The following is a 23039-nucleotide window of genomic DNA, read 5'->3' on the forward strand; positions in this document are numbered from 1 at the left end:
AATACACAGTTTCTATTAAATCCAAGAGCCGTTTTATGCTTTACTTATTCTATCAAATTTTTGCAAACAAATCTTGTTTTTTGACTTTAAATGATCATTATCTTTAACAAATACTATTTTAATGCTTTTCTATTGATAAAGATGTCGTTAGTTCAAACATTTTTAACAAATATTTTGATTTTTGAAAATATCAAAATCAATGTTTTTTAACAATAAAATAAAATCGAATATTCTCATAAGTCAAAGCTTGTATTTTATTTTTCAGACTTTTAAGGAAAAGTAAAACACAATTCTTTAAAGGAGTTTCTTAATGAAAGCCTTTATACTTAGATATGGCTAATTTCTTCAAACGAATATTAAGAAGCTGAAGCTTTATTTGAAAAGTTTTGAAGTTCAATCTGAAATCATTGCTTGCATAAAAAACAAAAAACTCAATGCATGAGCACTGCTCATTGAGCAGTATTGATTTCAAGAATTTTAAAAACATGATGTTTATAACTATGCACAGAAAGCAATTTAAATGCAATTTTGTGAAATTTGGGATTATTAGATGGCTCATGTACATCCTCATAGGTGAAATATTAAGTGTCACAATATCTTAAAATGAGGGTTACATATTGTACTAACAATCCTATTAATTTGATCCTTTTATCACAAACTGCACAATTATTTTTCATACTTTTACTTTTGCACCTCAATCCTTCAAAACATTAATTTGTATGAAAATTTAATAAAAAATAAAAGCAAGCAATTTAAATTTTGCATGAAAATTCAATATTCCATGGTAAAAATGTAATTCATTTTTTGATTATATTTGATTCTCATACGATGTGTAAAATATATATGCGGTTCTAAAAAATGCAAAAATTTACATGTGGTGCAAGGGTACCATTTCAAAAGTGTTCTTTCTCACTAAAAAAAACACCCTTTAACCCGAAATATTTTGATGAGCATATTTTATTATTTTTTTTTATAGTATAGTAAACGTGCATACAAAATTTCATCAGCCTACCACTTATTTTCAAGGAGTACTTGGTAATATTTTGGCTCTTGTTCTTTAAGTAAATGACTATTTATAAGGAGTGCAATAACTTTTTAGATGACGGGACGGTCCAGGCATTATGCTATTGGTTTTATTCGATCGGGCGTTAAAAATTACCTCGAAATCATGTATTATATTAATAAAAAGGTTTCATTAGCTGTACTATGATATGCAACAATGCGGGTGCAACACAGAAAAGCTCTTTTATCTACCCTCCTGGATGGAATACAAGGTGGCCCAATATCTCAAAATAACTCTTATATTGAGTAGTACCAATGATATAAATTTCATGCTTTTATCACAAAGTGCACGGTTTTGTTGCTAAGCCGCCTCACTACCAGGAAATAAGACCCCAAAAGAAAAAATTAAATAAGGCCCCAAATTGGGGTATTTTTTCATAATGAATATATGCCCCAGTGAAATAAGGCCCCATCGAAATGAAAAAATGCCCCAAAAATAAATGAAACAAAGACCCAATTAGTTTTGAACTTTTTTAGAAAAATTAAATAAGACCCCAATTTTTCTTTTTCATAATTAATTTATTTAAGGTAATGAAATATCACCCCAAACCAACAGAACCATCTTTATAGATGGAACTTTTAAAATTGTTTCTCAAGGATGTTTACTGCACGATCTTTACATGGAAACGCATTAGTTTGCAGCACGATCTTAACATTGAAAAGCATTATTTAATAACAGAATAGCTGAAAAATCGCGCGAGGGAGTCCACAATATGCAGTACTTTGCCAAATCTGGGTCCTTGATAAGCGGCATTTTACAAAAGTTTTTTTGAAAGACAATTTAGTTTTGAATTTTTATTTAAAATTATGAAAAATGAAATAAGGTCCCAAATTGTTTTTTAAAATAAAATGAAAGTAAGCCCCAAAATTAGTGTTTGGGTCTTATTTCATGTGTGAATTATGCCTCAAAAACAGAATGAAACAAGGCCCCAAAAAATGAAATAACAACCAAAAATTTGAGAAATTTCGTTGTTGTTATTTTGTGTGTATTTTTTTAAGGGCCTTATTTAATTTTTTTATTGGGGCCTTATTTCCGAAGGCACTTAAATAACTAGAACTAACAGGCACTAGCAATCTTTATAACGTTTCTAAGGTCTCTGGTCAAGTGCCTCACCATCACAACAAAGCACTGTGGAAAACATTTCACTATATCAATTAAAAATATAATATCTCTGCTTATCCTTCAAACATTCAAAATTATAAACTGTCCCAATTTCTCTCTAGTTTTTATGCTCATATCTGTAAGTCATCTAAAGGTCTAGAGGTCTCAAGTTTCGTTAAAAAATACATTATGTTCAGATAGATAATTTGCATTCCCTTTCGTTATAAACGTCATTCGTAGAAGCTTTTGCGTCTTTTTTCAAGAGGGCGCTGCCTAGCTAAGCAGTAGCTAAGCTTTTTAAGCTTAGAATTACGCATATACGAGGATGATTACATGACCAACTTTCCAATATACCTGATAGAAGCAAATGCAAAAATACCAGGGAGACTTTCCAAAAAAAAAATGTGGATCATTAGTGGAGAGTTAAAATGACTACGAGATCATAACAGCAATGCGCCGTATATAAGGAAGAAGAAGAATGTTGCCTAGGTTCATTGTTCTCAATTAAAGTTATTTATGTAAACTCTTCAAACTCCCCACACTTCTTTTTGTATTAATTGATCCTTAAAACTGATATGTTCTCGTTCGAAACCATTAATCATCTTAAAAACTGTCTCTTGCAACAAAAATAATATTTAACTACCATAATGAGTAAAATAAATCTATGATAAAGTGACCGCATCGTTGAATCTTATAAGTGTCTTCTAAATGAACTCAACTTCTAACCCCAAGACCGCATAATAATGGATGTTTTTCACACCATCATCGTCACCATCGACATTATATGCTTTTTAAAGACTCCTTTCAAAACCTAAGTTATTTTTTTTTATTAAGAAAGAAAAAAAAAAAATTAAAAGAAAGTCTTGAGGTATATTATTCCTGACCATAAGGATGCAAAAATCAATATGAAATATCATTTGCAATTATAGTTGTTATTGTATAGGTATGTTGCGCTATTGCACAGCACATTCATCGAATTATCTACGTTAGGCCACAAATTATGCCTGAAGTTGGTAGTCGTTTTGATATATTTGGTCGGCTTTGAACTCGAGGCTATGATGGCTGCATCAGCAGCAGTAACAGCAACTAGCAGCTCTAGCATCTAGCAGCAGCAGCAGCACATCAGTGACACATGCAAGAAAGTGTGCTGCTACGGTCGATGCACTTGAAGCGGGAAACAAAAAGAAAACTTATTCCAGGCGCAACCAACAAATAAACGCAACGGTATGGTCGGTGGTGTTGCAACAAAATTTATTATTTTACTCAACAATTTCATTTGTTGTACTGCCATTTGTTAAAAAAGAAGAAAGTGATTTTTTTTCTTTGTTGTTGTTGTATATTTTTGTACTAAATCAATGGCTGTCACTTCAGCATGAAGAGTACCTACAGCTTTTGGCTTAAAATGGGAAAAAAAAAAAAATGAACAACGCCAATGGATCTTTGAACTTCTCGCAGAGTACATGATGGGATGTTTTGTATTTCAACTCCATAGATGGTCGGTGCGAGATATAAAGATGGACATGACGACACCTGCAGCAGCAGTATTAATCTAAAGCAGCAAACGGAAGTAGGTGTAGATTATGGCGTTAACTAGCTAAATGGTTTATCTTACTAAAAATTTGTTTGAATTGGGATTGTGAGTCATTGAGTGCTATTAAATTTGGGTGTGCATGATATGGATGAGTTGTCGCTATAAAAAGAAATTCTATACATTTTGTTTTACAAAACAGTCAGATTTGAGATATTCAATATTAATTATAGATCCAATTGAATTTAAGACGAAAATGAAAACAAAAGGTAAGGAAGGGTAAGAGAATTTCATCGCCAACATAAATAAGTTCATTCAGCTTTTTCGATCCTACTTACAAATATAATGAATTCCTTAATGTAACTTCCTTACAAGTTCACATTTCTTACAAATCGAAAATATCTTACAGGAAAAGCAGAGTTTACTTCCCTTTAATTGAAGTATAAGGAAAACCGATAAAAATTGCTTGGGCCAGATGAAATTCCCTTATATTTTCGTGTTTAGGAATTTTCTTTCTATGCAAAGCAAACATTGTTAATTGAATAATTGTTTAACGGAATAGGATGTTGTCAAAACAGAAGGAATTCGCGAATGCAGTTGAAAAAATTGGAAATCTAATATAAGCGGAATAAAATCTTTTTTTTCATGAACGAAACCCTCCAAATTACCTTAATTTTTTTGTGCCGCCTTTCCTCACTTTACTCCGTGGAGCAAGCGTTATTGCTATAGACTATGACGCCAGAAGCCTGAGTTCGTATCAGAACCTGCAGCATATTCAAACATTTTTTCACAGGAACTGCCTCTTGCTAAGAATTGACAAAGTCTGTGAGTGCTGGACGCAATACCCTTGGGAGCCTTCTTTTGAATTTAGGGGACATTTTCCAATTACGGAAGATAGTAGAGTTTTCCCGCTACCCTACCCTTATGCGATCATTGAAATTTAGACTCTTCACACTTGAGAAGTACTTATATGCTATTGATTATGTAGTTTAGAAAGGAACTAAGACGTTCACGGGTTTTTATTGCAGGAATCGTTCAATTGGTTATACAAGAAGATAAAACCGAGGAGTGCTATTAAATGAGAGGGTGGAAACTGGAGATAGGGGTGCAAAAGCCCCCTTTTTGGTTTTTTTCAATATACCTCGTAAACCAAGCAAAATTTTGATATATTGCACATAAAACTTTTTGTAGAGAATTAAATTTCCTATTGAAATAATGTTTTTTTAAAAATTGAAAAAAAAAATTTCCATACCAAAATAGTCAAAACAATCATAAAAAAAATATCAAAAAAATCGATTTTTTGAGTATTTTTGCTTTTTTAGTCGTACATTTTTTTTGGGTTGAGATAGACATAAACATTGCCCCAAAGAAAAAAAGAAAATTAAATTTCCTTCAAAATGCTGTGCTCACCAAATTTTTTCATTGAAAATTAACCGAAGTATGGCCATTTTAATCTATCTTTTTTCGCATTTTTAGTTTTACTCAAGTAAAACAGAAACATTTGAGGGGAAAGTACGATAACTTAAGCACCAAGAACTGATAATGAGATTTTGTAGAGGGGTTAGATACAATCATTGTTTACTATGGGAGGGGGGGGTCAATGTCCCCTCGTTTTGGCGGGAGGGGCAATATTCTAAAAAAATACTTAAAATAAAAAAAAAATTATTAAAAAACAACGGCAACACTTACAGTTTTGATTGATACTTTTTTTTCAAAAGCTAGAATATTAAACTTTATTTTAATTTTAAAATTTGATAAGAAATCAATTAAGGCAGTTTAATCTGTTGATCAATTTCGTATTGAAGTCCACAGTCTTTGTGAAAATTGTACTCAATGTGCTTTTTAAACTTTTTTTTCATAAGTTTTGACTTTGAAATCGGGTATTTCAAAAACAATTGATTAAAATAACTTCATTTTAAAATAAATATTAAGTTTAATATTCTAGCTTTTGAAAAAAGTATCAATCAAAACTGTAAGTGTTGCCGTTGTTTTTTAATAATTTTTTTTTATTTTAAGTATTTTTTTTTTGAAAATTGCCCCTCCTTCCAAAACGGGCGGACATTGACCCCCCCTCCCATAGTAAACAATGATTGTATTTAACCCCTCTACAAAATCTCATTATCAGTTCTTGGTGCTTAAGTTATCGTACTTTCCCCTCAAATGTTTCTGTTTTACTTGAGTAAAACTAAAAATGCGAAAAAAGATAGATTAAAATGGCCATACTTCGGTTAATTTTCAATGAAAAAATTTGGTGAGCACAGCATTTTGAAGGAAATTTAATTTTCTTTTTTTCTTTGAAGCAATGTTTATGTCTATCTCAGCCCAAAAAAAATGTACGACTAAAAAAGCAAAAATACTCAAAAAATCGATTTTTTTGATATTTTTTTTATGATTGTTTCGACTATTTTGGTATGGAAATTTTTTTTTTTCAATTTTTAAAAAAACATTATTTCAATAGGAAATTTAATTCTCTACAAAAAGTTTTATGTGCAATATATCAAAATTTTGCTTGGTTTAGGAGGTATATTGAAAAAAACCAAAAAGGGGGCTTTTGCACCCCTATCTTCAGTTTCCACCCTCTCATTTAATAGCACTCCGCGGTTTTATCTTCTTGTATAACCCATTGAACGATTCCTGCAATAAAAACCCGTGAACGTCTTAGTTCCTTATTACCCTGTTTTTTTCGACATAATCAATAGCCTATTATCTAACCATACAAATAAATGTAAGGAATAGGTCAGAAAATAAAATCCCAATGTTTTTTTCATAATGATCTAAACGCTTAGAACTGCCAGCCTAATTATTTTTAATAGTTGGTTACCGAGGAATCACTCACTAATCTTCATAGTGTGGGATATCGAACGGTAATTGTCACAGCTTTGGGTATCAAAACTCTGAAGGTATTTCTTCAGCCTAACAGCTATTCCCGTTTTGGAGTATGTAACCGCCTCACTAAAACTTCTTTGCCTGTCGCAAACACCTGTGGAAAATTTCGTCGTCTTCGACAAGAAGTTGACCTTGAGCATTGCTAATGAACCGTGAAAAACAATCTTCTGACAATTTCGTCTTCTTTGCGTTGCTTTTTTGAAGATGATAGCGAACTAATTCGTATTTTGTCGTAGCCCTTGAAAAGCACCAGCATTTTGGGGTAGAAATTTCCCTGATTCAGGCCCTCAATATTCTTATGATGAATTTGTGCGGACTCTATGTATCCGAGCACTTCGACCAATCTTTGGAAGTTTTTTTTCTTTTTCTTCAAATTGGTTAAGATTTATCATTCCCCTACAAGCTTGTTTGCCTTGTTGGTTGTGTCCTTTTAAAATACCTAACAGATAATTTTGTACACTGTTTGTACATTTCGAACTATAAGTATTTGTGTTGATAAAGATAGTATGTTTTGCATATTCGAGTTTAAGGTTCCTCTCTTTTCTTTATCTTTATTATGGAATTATGTCTCCACAAAATATTTTATTGGCAGGAGACGGTATTCGTGGGCGATCTCCTCTCTCTATTTAATTTGCAATCTTTTACTCGAGGTTTCATCTGAAATCTACTTAGCTCTGACCTGAGATTTTCTGCTCTAGTGCCTGGCGAGTACTTCCATAATACTTAAATTCACAAAATCTTGCGTCCAATTTAGATTCAATTACGTTGCGGTAGACCAAAAACAGTCTTCCAATACCATTAATGGTTAAACTTTCTTCCATAAGTTATATCTAACCAAACTACTCAAATACATATCGTCCGCCTCATGCTAGAAACATGAATGTGCAAAAATGAAAATATTGGAAAATCGTGTAACAAGGTTTGTAGGTGTCAAATAAATTAGCTTTTTTCATGTGACTAGCATCATAAAATAATGAGTTTTCCTTGCTCTCTGCGTATTCTTAATTTTGGCAAATCATAGATCACCTAAAGGGTAATCCAACCCACCAATTAACTTGAAATCCGAAAACCGAAACTTCCCACATTCATGTTTCTGGCCTAAGGGGGACAATTATTCATTTATCCCGAAGTCCACTAAAGAACACTTTTATCATATCTAATAGCAATAAATCAATTGTTTCGTTTGCTGTCAAAATCTTTATTTTAATAACGCATAAATTTGTATTTCTTTTTACCAACTAATTTCTATTAAAAAAAAACACGAATAAAAAAACCTCTTTCTTATTTATTAATAAAGTTTTCATTTTTTGTTTAACTTTCAATACCAAACATTTTTTTTGTAAAATGTAAAAGATCCTACATCTCAATCAATTTCTTTCATAACTTTAGCTTTCCAATTTCATAACATCTGTTTTTTTTTTTCTTCTTTTATTTTCCAACAAAACTTTTCTATTATGCATACAAATTAATACAGATTCCCAGAAATGATAATATTCAAATTAATTCGGGCATCTTTTCATTTTCACCAAAAGTAAGAACATATATTTACTTTACCTTGCTTATACTTTTTATCAAAGAGCATTCACTTTCTGATTGAAATCTCTTTATTCCAGTGGTATCACTTTCGATTTAGTATTTCTATTATACTCCTATGCATATTTAAGAGACTTTCGTTTATTTTATTTTTCTTTAGTGAAAAATTATTTGTTTATTTTGATCATGCTTTTGGCCTAGGCTAAGATATTTTTCTGTCACCTATTGTTGTTAAAAAGTTGGTCAAATGAATTTTAATTGCGATGGGTGAATTGAATGCCGGACACATGAATCATTTTTTTTTTAAACGTTACCGGGATTTTATGTATTCAGTTGGTAACTTTAAGCTTTCAACTTTGTTTGTTTAAGAGTACAATTGAATCATTTATTTGCAAAACATGATAAGTCCATGATTTTTAATTCTTCAGGAGAAGAAAAAAACGTTCCATTTTCTTTTGATATGCGTAACAAAATGTATAAAAAATATATTCTGTAGGACTCTTGCCTAGCTACAAAATACCGTTTCGTTTTTAATTTTTGGAGCGATAGTTCAAAAGATAAAAAATAAAAACGCTTTTGGACTTATCATACTTTGAAAATAAACGGATGTGAAATTAGTTTTAAAATGGATATACAATTTTGCTTTTAGCCCCAGTCTATCAAAAAATTGTATTAGAGACTAAAATACAATGTCCGGACTACTTATTTAACTTTAAAGTAGCTTTTAACTTAAGATTTTCAATCATTAGTCGAATATAGCATTTACACAAAAAGAAGCTGTTGTTTATTTTCAAAAGATGATAAGTCCGGGACTTATTCTGTTTTTGATACTGAAAAAATATTTCGCGTAGCTGTAAAATCGGATATAGATGGAGTAGATACTTCATATTTTGAAGACAGACGTGGTTATCCCTGGAGTACAAATTTAGTCAAAAAAACGAATTTTGAAAAAAAGTGGACTTATCATGTTTTGAAAATAAATGGTTCAATTGTGGGTTGGTTTTCAGAAACACAAAAATACGATGACTATAGTGCCAAGTACTCACATAGAATAGAAAAAACGTCCGGAGTGGTTCAAAATCCAGATTATTATTCTCTAAATGGGGAATTCACCCTAGAATATAGATAAAACAGAAAGGATTGTTATTTTAATAAATTGCACGACTGGGATCGCACGTACCTGCTCTTATGCCTAAAGTAACTCTAATGTTAAAGCTTTTTGTTTTTATTCAAGAAATTTTAAATTTGATATTTTGAAGAAATTTCAAAAGTAGTATAAAAAAAATTATATCTGTTTTTATAATTAATTAAACACTGTTTTAAATGATCTTTTACAAAAAACCAAGTATGCCATTTTATTTCTTGTATAAAAATGTATTTTTAGAAAAAAAAATTCGAAAATCGTAGGAGCCATTTTTTATAAAAAAAAATTTTTACAAATAAAAACTTTCTAACATTTTTCAAAAAAAAAAGTTGGTATACCATTTTGAAGAAATAATTAATTTACACATAAAAACGAAATTTAAAGATTTTTCATCAATCCGTTTTCAAAAAATTGATTCTTCGAAACAAATTTTTGAAATATTTTTTAAAAATCCAAAAGTGTGTTTTTTAAAAATTTTCTTTAATTTTAATATTACCTTTACTTAAATGCTCCTGTATACAAATTTTCGTTGAAAGCGGATTAGTCTTGTACGAGTTATTCATAAATCAAAAAAACCATTCTATGACAGGTACCGTTAATAACGGTACAAAAAAGTACAAAAGTTGGCTCTTATGAGTAATACTTCACACAAAAATTTTAATCAATATCGTTAGAGCCGTTTTTATATGGCATGTACCGTTAGTTTTGGTCATAAAAATAAAATTCCAATTTCCCCTCTAGGGAATCACCCAAAACTGCTAAATACCAAGTTTGAAGAAAATCACTTCACTCGTTTAGGCTGCAGCTACAGATAGAGACAGACACACAGACAGACAGAATTGCCGGACCCACTTTTTTGGCATTCTCCATCATCGTAATGTCACGTAAAATTGTTATCTCGAGTTCGATTTTTTTTACGAATCCTAAACTTGCCCTATAGTACATATATCGCAAGTAAAAAAATAAAATTTTTGAAATAAAATTCGGCAATGAAACGGCATATCGTTACTTTTGTGGAGTATCTTGCAAAATGTTTAAGAATGATAATAATTTGTCAAAATTCATAAGCTAACTTGTTAACACCTTTAAGGCTTCACTAGAATTTTATAGTACAATAACCTTGTACATTAGGACATTCGTTATTTTGTTTTTTTTTTTTTTTTTCGAGAATCAAGTTACTATTTCTAAATAATAAAAAAAAATCTAATTTTTTCAGATTTTTATTTTGACGCTAGATGGAGACGGGTTAAAATTTGTTCTTATTTGAAATAGGTATTGTGTATTTAGGTATATGTATTTTTTTTTGCTAGATGGCGACGGGTTAAAATTTGTTCTTATTTGAAATAGGTATTATGTATTTAGGTATAGGTATTTTTTTTTTTATATAGCCTTAAAGTGAAAATTTTTGATGAAGTTCTTGCTTTGTTTTAGTCAGGACATGCATGTCCTGGTCACTTAGTCTTAGAAAAAAGGTTTATACCTTTTGGAAAACGGTATTTAATAGTTAAAAATAGACATGAACTTCAAATTCCCTAAGGCTATATATTAAAAAAAAATAAAATATATGAGACTATTTAATGATTTAATCAACATAATTTCAAATAAGACTTTAATCCTCTTGGGTCGCCATCTAGCGTCAAAATAAAAGTCTGAAAAAAAAATAGGGGATTTTTTTACAATGTAGGGGAAAGGTGCGAACAGTGGGACAGTGCAAACAGTGAGACAATCCATTTTTCTCTTTTCTGAAAATAAGCACAGTAACGTTAGTTTGGGTCAAAACGTTTATTTCCTGCGTCTTTTAATTTTGTCCCGACTAAATTAAAGCTGTCCATTTTCCTACAACGTAAAATATCACACAAAATCAAGTGAAAGTAGTTTATGGAGTTTTATAAAAAGAGTGTATAACACAAAAAAATCTGGTTAGTAGACAGAACTTTTTTTTACAAATGTATTATATTAATATGTTCTTTCATAAAAAAATATCATGAAATAAGAATTCCTTCTCGTTTTTTTGTAATTATTTTTCCGAAAAATGACAAGAAGTAAACAGTGAGACATTATTAAAAAGCAAACAGTGAGACATAGATTTTTAAAAAGCAAACAGTGAGACATAGATTTTTAAAAAATCTATTATTTTAACATGACTTCAATATGATTTCTTAGTGTTTCTTGTTATTTTTTTTTTTTTTTGTTTTTGAAAAATGGGTTATAGTAACATAAATTAATTATATACTTGTCAATTACCTAATTATTTGATGTTTTCGTTAATTTTTTTTTTCACCAAAGAATGTCTCACTGATCGCACCTATTGCAAACAGTGAGACGTTTTGACTTTTTCTACATTTTAGTCCAATGTGATGCTCTCATTCATTCTTTAACTACAAGTTTTTTTGCAACATTAAGATAAAATATGTCTTAAACTGACTTCAAAGTTTCATTAAGCTATCTTGAAAACATTCTAAGATATACCAATTTAAAAAAGGGTGTCTACTGCTATGGGGGTGGACGTCATGACGAAAACCACTTTTTTGAACTTCTCTTTCAAAAATGTTTATTTGACACGAAACTATTACTTGACCTATAGATCAATAATTAAAAAGGGAAAGAAAACCAAATTTTAAGAATTAAAGTAAGGGCAAATATGTTTCGAAAAACTATATTTCTTCAAGTTGCCGTAATAATTTGAACATCAACTGTAAATTATAAAAAGTTGAAACATTTTTAAAATTGGTCAAGTTTTCTTTAATTTCATAATTTAATTTATGTTTACTTCCTTCATACGAACTGATCGTTGATTTTGGTTACATAAAAGTTTATTTAACATACAATTGAAGTGGGCGTACTAGTATCGTGTAAAAAGACCATTAAACAAAGCCGTATCGTTGCTTATATTTTGTTTATATCAGTTTTTCCTTATTTTATGTTATGCATTACGTACCGCATAATGTTGCAATTTCTCACTTCATTGAATTTGTTGCAAAAATTGATTTCCCTTAAATACTATTTCAATACAACCTCATTATGATAGAAAACGCATTAATCTGAATTTACATTTCCTTACCTTTCAGAAATATCAACAAACTGCACCTGGTCAATCAACAAGCACCTTGCTGCCGCCTTAATCTCTCTAAACGGACCAATTTCATCACTTCAGAGAGTTGTGTGCAACTTACTTGCAGCTAAAATGCCGATAAATTGTAAATTTTATGAATCTGGCTGATTGCAAACGAAACTATCTCAAAACACGAAAGAAAAAAAAAAAATTACACGAGTGCAATATCATTCATCGCACTCATATTGCAGAGTTAAAAATTGGATTTGCAAGAAAAAGCACCAAAACTTCAGACGAGCACTAATGCAATAAACACGGAGGATTTGGTTCGCATCTGCAGCAGCAAACTAACAAAAACAGTGTGTTGTTTGGCTTGGATTGGCTTTGGATAATTAAAAATACCAAACATGTATCGGCCAAATTTCTATGAATCCACATGTCTGCGTTGCAACGAAATCGTCTACCAGGTGGACCGAGTTGGCCCGCTAAAAGACTTTACATTCTTCCATTCGGGCTGTTTCAAATGCGTCCACTGTGGGACGAAATTAACACTTAAAACGTACTTCAATAGTCAGCACAAGCATGACGACAAGGAGGTGAGTTGAATGTTAATTATTCAAATTTTAATATAAAAGTCGAAGTGAGTAAATGAACGAATGCGTGAGTGAGTCCATGAGGAGCTATCTATGGAGTCATAGCTAGCGGCAACAACGGACGGTGGCGACGACAATGTATGTCGTTGTCGTTGTCGTTGTCGATGGAAAAACGCAAACGTTAATTGTGTCAAATTGCTGAGCGTGCGCGAGTGGGTGATCTGGTTGATAATAATGCTGTTCTTATTACTATTTACTTGGCTTGAGATTCTTAAATAGAATCCGGATAGAACGGAATGAAGGGGGGAGGGCTTTCCATTTCATTGAAGAATTAGAATCGATTTGGGACAGGCTCTTCCATTGCGCGCGGAGGTGGATAGTAATTTTGGTTTATAGTTTATTGGCGCTGTGCTGCCTACAAATTTCAACTCGAAAGCGAAAGTGGCGCTTATTGTTAATTGGAAAGACTGTTAAATGATTGTTTAATGGTCCATTCAACTGTATCCATAACAGGTTCAATGACTTTCAACTTATTTATTGAGATTGTTTCAGTTTCAATTAAGTTCAGAAGATCGTTATCTGGAACAGCTCTCGTTTTTATATGTACTTGTATTAAAACTTAAATTTTGTGTGCATCAAATCTCTGTGTGTGAAAAAAAAGATCCGTAGAAGAAAAGAAAATACTCTCATCTGTAATTTATTCGACTTTGTTTTTTTTTAGGGATATAGTTGCAACTTTCAAGCGATATATATAGATGCAATTTGTTTTTATAAGCAGCACTCTGCCCAAACATAAATTCGTTTCAAAGTAAATTTTCATATTAAAAAGGAATAAAAATAAAATGTAAACTAAAAAAAGTACGTATACACCAGAGTGAACCCGTTCTGTTTTTTAAACCAAAGTAAATCTTTTGGCAATAATTTCGTATTCAATCCCAATACAACAGTAAATTGTACCTCTCTGAAATTTTTTCCAACCAATCATACTTTAAATAAGCTATAGTCGCTCCGGGCTCCATACATTCTTATACCGAAGATGTTTAAACTTTGAAGAAAAAAATATGTTTTTTTTTTTTTTTGATTGCGCATAGGATTGTCATGTGCGTTGGTCTTTGTGGATGTGAGAATCTGAAAGTAGTTGTTTTTCTTGTTGAGTATAATTCGCTTAGAACGGATTCCTCACATGTCACTGAAAACAGAATCATTGTTTGTGACCAATTCTTTATAATTATGCAGGGTGTCCCACAGTCACCGCCCCAAATGAAAACCATGGATTTTAAGTCGAAAAACTTAAGAGGTAGGTAATTTTCTCGTTTTCGTCCCGTTTTCGAGTTATGACGGTTTTTATGATTTTTGCTGTCTTTTCCTTTGAATGGCTTTATCTTTGCCAAACTACGTCTGATTCGATAGATTTTTTTTGCAACTAATCAAGAATTTATTACAGTTTTAGTTTGTCTCAAAACTTTTTTTTCTGCGGACAACCGTTTCTCCGCTATTTTGCATCAAACACAATTTTCTTCGTTTTTGAAGTTGTTTCTTACACTTTCATATCATTTTAGTAAAAAAAGACACGTAAATGATTAATTTTTTGCACATATTATTAAAGGTGACTGTGGGACACCCTGTATGTACCTAATTTAATTTTTGGCATTCAAATTTTTTTTAAATTATAAATAAGAGATTCTCTATAGGGAAAAAACGAAAATTTATTTTTAGGACCCAAATTAACGCAACCTGCTATAAGATCAATGTGAAAAGATTGTTTTTCTCAAAAAATGCTCTATAAAATTTTTCATCTCGGCCGCCCTTTTGTTAAATATAGTTTTACTTTCGAAATAACAAAATTGTACCGTTATTAACGTAAGGTTAACGTTTTCTTGCTATACAGGGTGTCCCAAAAGTTAACTGCGAAACGATAACGGTAGATAGAATAGGTGGTGACACTTATCAGAAAAATAATAAAAAAATCGCAGCCATATATTTTGTGAGTTATGGGCATTTGAAAAAAAAAAAACGAAAAAATGGTCACCCTGTGACGGTTTTTCATGTGCCGTGACTACAAATCTAAAGTTTTCTCATTTTTTTTCTTTTGCTACGCAACCTTGAATAACCCTCCTATCAAATGCATTCAAAAATTTTAACTCAGCTGCATCAGTTTTAAAGCAAATATTACTTTTTTGCCCAACTAAGTACTAAAAAATTTTACATGACTCTAATTCAATGAAAAAAATGCTCTACGATGTTTCGGCAAGTTACCTTAAAAGTTGGTGAGTTCAATTCTCTTTTCAAAATGGTATAACATTGTTGAGAATATTCCATAAATAACAGAGATAACATTATTTTTTTTTAAGAAATCCGACTTTTTTATTAGGTAATTTTCCCATATTATTTAAGTTTTTGTGTTCTGAAAGGTTCTGAAAGGGTACAAAACTTAAAAATATATGGCTGCGATTTTTTTTATTATTTTTCTGATAACTGTCACCACCTAGCACCTACCCTATCCAGGGCCGTCTTTAACTATCCTGGGGCCCTTGGGCACACAAGAATTTGGGGCCCTTTTGGTAAGTAAAATAAGTACAATGGTTGGCTTAAAGGAAATGGTTATGGTTAAAAAGGGGTGCCAATATATCGTTTCATATAAAGTAAAGGGGGTGCCAATAATACGTGCATCGAGACATCAATCGTTGCCACTACCAATAATTGTACCCTGTATCCGTTATAAGTTTCAGTTTGAAGAATTGGAAAAAAGAGCTCAAACGGATTGATAGATTTGCTAAAAACTAGGTACAGACGATTTCTACGTAATTTTCAAGAGCCGTTTTTTTTATTTTTTGCCTTTTTATTTTAATGTCTCTTTTTCAACGGATATCTACAATATAAAGTTTTCGAGATATTGCAATAATCTCGGATAACGATTTTGCTTTGAAAAAAAATATGTTTTGCTGCAAATAAGGCCGCACTTTTGAAAGAAGAAAAATATTTTTTGGACCGTTATTAACGGTACCTACTTGCCATAGAACCGATTTCTTAATGAAAACGACACAACCGATTTTAATGAAAATTTTTACATAAAAAGGTTTATACTGACATTAAAACTAAGAAAACTTAAAAAAAAATTATTTTGGATATTTTTTTTTGTGTGCCGGGGATGACAGCAACATGTCGCGACAGTGCCAGCACACAAAAAAAAAGTGGTATGTACTAGGAACCAGACCTATCTTTCTATATGTGTTTGGACCCGCTGAATCCGAATTTCAAGTCCGTTTTTCCCGGTCACCCTCCAGTTTTGAGAAAAATGCAACAATGACCCCAAAAGAGGTAAAAAAAAACTTCCTTTTTTTGAGTTTTTTGCATTTTACTCAAAACTGGAGGGTGACAGGGCCAAACAGGCTTGAAATTCCAATTCAGCGGGTCCTAAAACATATAGAAAGATAGGTCTGGTTTCTGGTACATGACATTTTTTTTTGGGTGCCGGTGTTATTTTTGGATTTAAAAAATAATTTTTTTTTTTTTGAAAAACAATTTTTTTAAAAGTTATTTAATGAATTTTATGTGTCAATCTTTAAATACGAGAGCAATTCGCAATTCAAATTAAAACCATTGTACCATGGCGTTTTCCATTGAACCAAAATATTGATGTACCGTCGACGAGATAGTTTTTTTCTCAAACGTTTTCCAACGGAAAAAGTATTGATGTTTTTTTGCCCACGAATTGATTCTTTTTCGTCTTTTAATACGAATTACTCATATTTTTACACTGATTTTAACACGCACTACAAATTTGACAGTTTTGCAAACTTCAATCGAAATTATTATTTAAGGAAAAAGATAATGGAAGAGCAGAGCCGGTTTTAGGGGGGGGGCAGCCTGGGCCGTCGCCCAGGGGCGCAAGAATTGAGGGGCGCCACAGGCGCCCCGAACTTTTAGAAAAGTTTTATAAATAACGAAGTCTTTCCAATCGATGTTTTATTTTTTTTACATTCACAAAGGCGCCCCAATTTTTTTCTATTTTACATTTTCAACGGCGCTCGTATTGTTTGTCCTAAACTTTTTGAAGAATGAAGGCGCCCCCCAATTTTGGGTTAATTTATTTGGCTTCCGGAAGGACAATGGTGTCCAAAATCTTCGTTCATCTTTGAAGAACAAGGCGCCCCAATTTCTTTTGAAAGACTAAAGAAATCCTAATATTCCTCCTACCAATTTAATTTTTGCAAAGGTGCCCCTATAATAATGAATAAGAAAAGAGAAGGGAGACGGACAGAATCCCGAAATTAAAAATCCAGAAAGCCCAAAATCCAGAAAACCCTAAATTCCGAAAACCCAAAAACACAAAATCACGAAAACCCACAATCCCAAAATCCCGAAAACCCAAAATCCAGAAATGCCAAAAATTGACAGCTTCTCCATTTCTCATAAAAACTACGTTTGTGTGTGAGAATAAAAAAATAGGTCTGTTCGTTGTTCCCCCCTCCAGGGCACTCTAAGTCATTTCAATTAACTATGAAAAAAATCTGAGTTTCTCGGGTTTTCTTTTTACATCGAACACCTCAGAGCTTTAGTTTCATCAGCGAACATTAAATTTTAGAATTGGGTGGAAGTGATTCAAAGTTTTTTATTGGATTTCAGAATGAGTGAATCATTGAGTGATTCCAATTGAAAACGACATTAATGTACCTAGTTGAAAAAGTTTTTGAAAAAATATTGTTCAAATAAAACCAGCTGTACCTAATCTTTAAATGTGTTTAAACAAAAAAGTCAGAGATAAAGGTAGTCTTGTCAATTGAGCCTAAATGACATGAATAATTAATTTTTTTTTTTTTAAGTTAACCTTTTTAAGTTAATACACTGCACATTTTCAATGAATGCATTAACAAGTATATGAGAGGTAAGACATAATCTGCTATTGCTTTTTTTCGTGATTTTAAAAAATTGTTTTTAGATGAATTTTTTTTTAGAGGCGCCACTTGCAATCTTGCCCAGGGGCGCCGGTAGTGCTTAAACCGGCACTGTGGAAGAGAATTCGTTGTTTTTATTAATAAATAATAAATAATCTTACCTACAGTGGAAAAAAAGGTATTTTTCTTGTTTTTTGAAAATATTATTGTCTTATTTTTTTTTTGAAAATTGAATTTGGGTTTGGTGGTTTGGATTTAAAATTTTGTCCGCATACAACGCCACATAGTTTGTTTTCTTTTTGAAAACATATATTTTCCGTATAGGTGTAGAAAAAAATTTATTTGATTGTTTGGTTGCCATATAAAAACTAAAATTTTTTGGTAGATGGTCTGACCGACAAAAATGTTTTGAGAATATAATATTCGTTTCTTCGGGGCCCCCCTGAGAATGGGGGCCCTGGGCACGGGCCCCGTGTGCCCTTATGTTAAAGACGTCATTGGACCCTATCTACCGTTTTCGTTTCGACGTTAACTTTTGGGACACCCTGTATTTCTTTCTTTAAAGCGACTTATGTTTCGACGAATTTTTTTTACGGAAACGTTAGTAGTCGTAATATTAAAATTTCAAGAAAAACAAAAAACCGTATATTTATGTATATATGTATTTATATAAAAAACCGTATTTTTTTATAAATGGTAATTAAAAATACAAAAACAAAATTGACTTCAAAAATTAAAAAAAAATCTGTTAGGCCAGGTCGGTTTACGGACGATAAATTTCAATTTTACAAGATATTAAAAAAAATTAAAACCTTATTTTATCAGAAAATCATCTTTTAAAGTAGTTTTTACCTTTAAACAATGTATGCCATTTAATATCTTGTATAGCATATATTTTAAAGTTAATACATTTTTTTTACAAAAATCTCTACGGCAAGTACCTACAGTTAATGACGGTTCAAAAAATAGTTTTTTTTTTTATTATAAAAGTTGGATCTTATTGCGACACTAAACATATATTTTTGAATAAGAATCGTAAAAGCCGTCTTTGGCCAGAGAAGAGAGTCATCTCATAAATCATAATTTGTATTACAGTTAAAAAAAAAAATAGAAATTACTATTTTTTCATTGAATTGTGTTGAAATATATAGGTACCTTTTTAATTTTGTATAAAACTTTGACAAACACACTAAACCTTCAAAGTTGCATTTAGCCATCAACAATAAAGCTTTGATTGAAGAAAGAATAACTTTAATTTTCCTTATTTGGGTAGTACGTGAAGTAAATTACAGGGAGAAGACACAAAGTCCTAAATTGTCTCAATTTTAACGAATTTTCAACAGTTTTCAAAGCAAATTTTCAATTTTGTATTCTTTATGATTTTTTTTCCTATGAAAAAAAATCAATTAATTTTTTTCTTAAAATGATGTGAAATTCGTCAAACCATAAGTTTTCATAAAAAAAAGCATTTAATAAATTTAAATTTAAAAGTTATTTTTAATTTGTTCTTTTTTTAACCTTTGGTCAAAAGTATTTTTTATCTTTATTACGAAAAGTTCGTTCAATTTTTGAAATTTCGTTCATTATACGAACAAAAATTTAACGAAAGTATAACGTAACTATTTTGTAAAATTATTTTCTCAGTGTAGAATAAAAGAGATATAACTGGTGCGAATGTTAATTTTCAAGAGGGTTATATTTTGAGTGTAGATTTTACACTTTCATTTCCAACCAAGGTAGTGTGTTAAATCGAAAAAAAAAAAACTAAGCTAAATGAATTACAGACTCTACTGTCTAGAGGCTGTTTACAATAACACACACCCAAGGAAATACTTGAACAAATGCCGCTAATCTGTGTTTTGTTTTCTTTCAAAATAACACAGAATTGCAACGTGAAACTGAAGGTGTTTATCTTTTAATCTGTTTTGTTTTAGTTTTAGATTTGAATCAAACGTTCGTCCGGTTAAGAAATTTAAAAAAAAGATCTAACGAAGACGTTGTTCAAGTAATGAATTTCTTCCTATAACACTTATTTGGATCTTATTGTGACGCAATGCCACAGAATAGTGTTGCTTCAAAATAGCCATCTGACTTAGTATTGGTAAGCCTATGGTTTAAACGACTATAGTGGGAGGTAGATTAGTTATTGCAAGTTGTGGTGTGGCCTAATTGAGAAGGCCGTTTGAGAAAAATATCTTTAATTGGACTTCTGCTTCTGTTCATTTATTTTTTTTTATTTTTATTTAAGTTTATGAATGGAGTTTAGTAAATTATAGACAAAATGATGCGAAGATAATAATTTTTATGTGAGAAAAAAATTCAAATATGAATGTATTAAAATATGAATTTGTATTTAAGTGATCTATGTAGGACTATTATATGAATTAAGTAATAAATAAACATTAGGCATAAGTTTAGCAATTTTATAGTTATACAATTTCTTATCACATGAAGCACATTCGGTTTGTTTTTTTTTTTCTTTTTCCATAATGGTTGCTCCAATACTTCAATTGTTTCTTATTATTATCATACCAAACAGTTTTTGCATTTGCACATCCAAAGTAAGGAAAGAAAAAGTAATTTAATTTTTAAGTCCAATTCAATTTAATTTTATTTAAATTTAAGTACTACAAAATTGTAATCTAGCTAGGTGACTGAAGCAAAAAAGAATTAAAGCATGTGTTTTACGTTAAAAATAAAATTTATCACAATGAGTGGATGATATCATGGTATGAAATTTGGGCGAAAAAGATTGCTAAAAGAATGGTTGATTTTCTCGTAATCGACACAACTGATTTCAATGAAAATTTTTATACATATAAAAAGTTTAATACTTATATTAAAATCAAAAAAACTTAAAAAAAATTATTTTTGAATTTTTAGAAAAAGTATGTAAATTTTTTTTAACAAATCAATTTTTTTTAAATTACCAAAGAATTTTACTGTAACTTTGTTTTTATGTGTCAATTAATATTGCTTTTTCAATGGCAGACCATTTTTTTTTTTTTAACGTTTTTGAAAATTTCTATGTAAAGAAAATAATATTTTAAAAACGGCTCTAACGATTTTCAATTTGTTTTTGTTAAAATTCTCAATTATACGACAAATTAGATGGCATACTTCGTTTTAAGGTCAAAACTTTTTAAAGGGATGTTTTTGTAGCTTTAAACCAAATTGTGTACATATTAATTTTTTATTTTTAAATTTCTTAAAAAAAATTTTTTATTATCATTTTTTTAATTACGTTTAATGAAGTTTTTGTTATATTAAACTGTTTTTAACTAAACTTTATTAAAAACTATCATGAAAAACACTTGCATTCTTTTGAATTTTATGGGTGCCAATAATTGAATCCTCGGGTGCAATAATACTACCTGGGTGCCATTGATTGTACCTTTTTGCTGGTTTTTCCTATTTTAATATTTTAATAATAGTCTTTGTTTATTCAACTCTTTTTCTAAAAATATTCAAGAAAGAAATTCTTTAAAATTAAATTTGACATATAAAACATATTCCTAACTCTTTACATACAAGAGCAATTCACTATTCAAAGTGTAAAAATGCTTTGGGGTGCCAACCATTGTACCCGTTATGCTATGTCTGTCTATGTTTCTATATAAGAAGCTAAAGCCTTAACGGATTCAATCGATTCACTTCAATCTTGGTATTCAGTGTTTGTCGGAGAGTCTCAAAGAAGTTTTTTAAACTGTTTTTTTTTTTCAGGAGCAAAACCAACTGTACTAAGTTTTGCCATGTAGTTATTCTAGTTAGTTTAATCTTCTCTAAAACTGATTCTATGGTTTTGATAATAAATAAATTCAAGTGCTATTTTTCTAAAAAGATCTACCTTCAGACGGAAACTAATTTTTCAAAGATCTTTATTAACGATACTTCCCATAGAACAACCTTTTGTTATTTTGAACATTCTCTTAAATGATTAAACTTCAGTGACTGTTGCTTACTAACATTAACATTGGATTAGCGTAACGTAACGCAACGAAAAGTGCTGTAACTTAACGTTACGTGATGCTATCTTTTTTTATAATATACAAAAGACTTTTGTGATTTTTTTCGGTAGTTCCTTTTGCGAATTTGGTTTATACTTTTTCATGGCGCTAGAACTTTTTTCGGTCTCACTATTTTATGGAGAATCATATATGAAATTGATGTAGAATTTTCCGAGGAATTCGAATACTGTATTCACAATTTCAAAAAAAAAAAAAAATATATTTTCACCCTTATAAAGTCACTTTTCTGTGACCACTTTTCATTTTTGTCTTGCCAAATTCGCACCCGTGTGCCGGCAGAGGGTTAAGAATTATAATTTAACAGACCCAAACTTTTTGGCATTTTTCTCTTGAATCACCTTCTATAATGAGCGAAAGATTCCAATGTAAACGAAACAGTTTTTATTCACTCCTGCAACTTTTTTTTTACTGTGACTTAAGCGGTTTTTTAAATGGCCTTTTCAATAATGGAATTGAACTGACTTTATAAATAATTATAATAATAATAATAATAAATTATGTTCCATGTCAATAAATTGTCTCTAAAATGCGAATTGAGGCCACAACTGATATTACGGTTGCAATAAATAAAATACTGACTTTATTGTTTTGACTTTGTTCGAGTGCCTCATCTAACGTGTACTAAAAAACCCAATTTTCAAGAAACGAACAAAATAAAAAAAAAAAAAAAACACTTTCATTTCTTCATTAAATTGCTAGAAGATTTTACCTTAAGGGCCAATTTTTCAATAGTCAGATAAACCTCAGATAGAGCTTATTCCTAGGAATAAAAGTTTTTTTTATATTGACATTTGGCAGTTTTTATTCATCTGATAGTCTAACTGACGATTGAAAAATCAGGGCTAAATCAATTAAAAAAAAAAGTCTTTTTACAAACATTTTATAATTTGTTTAGTTTATTTCCTGTAAACGTTATCTGTTAATTAAAAATGTTCAACAAGAGTCTTCAACACCTTTTTTAACAACTTTATTTTTTGCAGGTCTATTGCAGTTCGCACGTACCAAAGAGTGGACCTGGTCATCTTGATCAAACATCTGTAGGTATAAGACAGGCATTGAATGTGCCACGAACAAATAAGTTTGTTAATGAGCAAATACGAGGCTCAAGATTAAATGGTGTCGATGGTAAGTTCAAACAAGTTTGCGATTTTTTCTAATTAACAATGTTATTAATTTATTATTTATATTTATCCTAATATCTTTATATCGTTGAGTG

General features: G+C 30.6%; 1 protein-coding gene across 2 annotated transcripts in view; it reads left to right on the plus strand.

Moving 5' to 3' along the window:
* Positions 1–23039, plus strand: part of LOC129917870 (hillarin) — a 55362-nt gene that overhangs the window by 7775 nt on the left and 24548 nt on the right. Inside the window, exons 2-3 of one of the 2 annotated variants that reach the window (XM_055998065.1) lie at positions 12324–12903; positions 22804–22948. In XM_055998065.1, the coding sequence (XP_055854040.1) occupies positions 12715–12903; positions 22804–22948 (334 nt within the window). In that variant the 5' untranslated portion in view covers positions 12324–12714. Of the gene's footprint in view, positions 1–12323; positions 12904–20505; positions 20525–22803; positions 22949–23039 lie in introns of those variants that run through there. The other variant, XM_055998073.1, reaches the window with a different exon arrangement.

Source organism: Episyrphus balteatus, chromosome 1 (genome assembly GCF_945859705.1).
Source record: "Episyrphus balteatus chromosome 1, idEpiBalt1.1, whole genome shotgun sequence".
Classification (NCBI taxonomy): Eukaryota; Metazoa; Arthropoda; class Insecta; order Diptera; family Syrphidae; genus Episyrphus; species Episyrphus balteatus.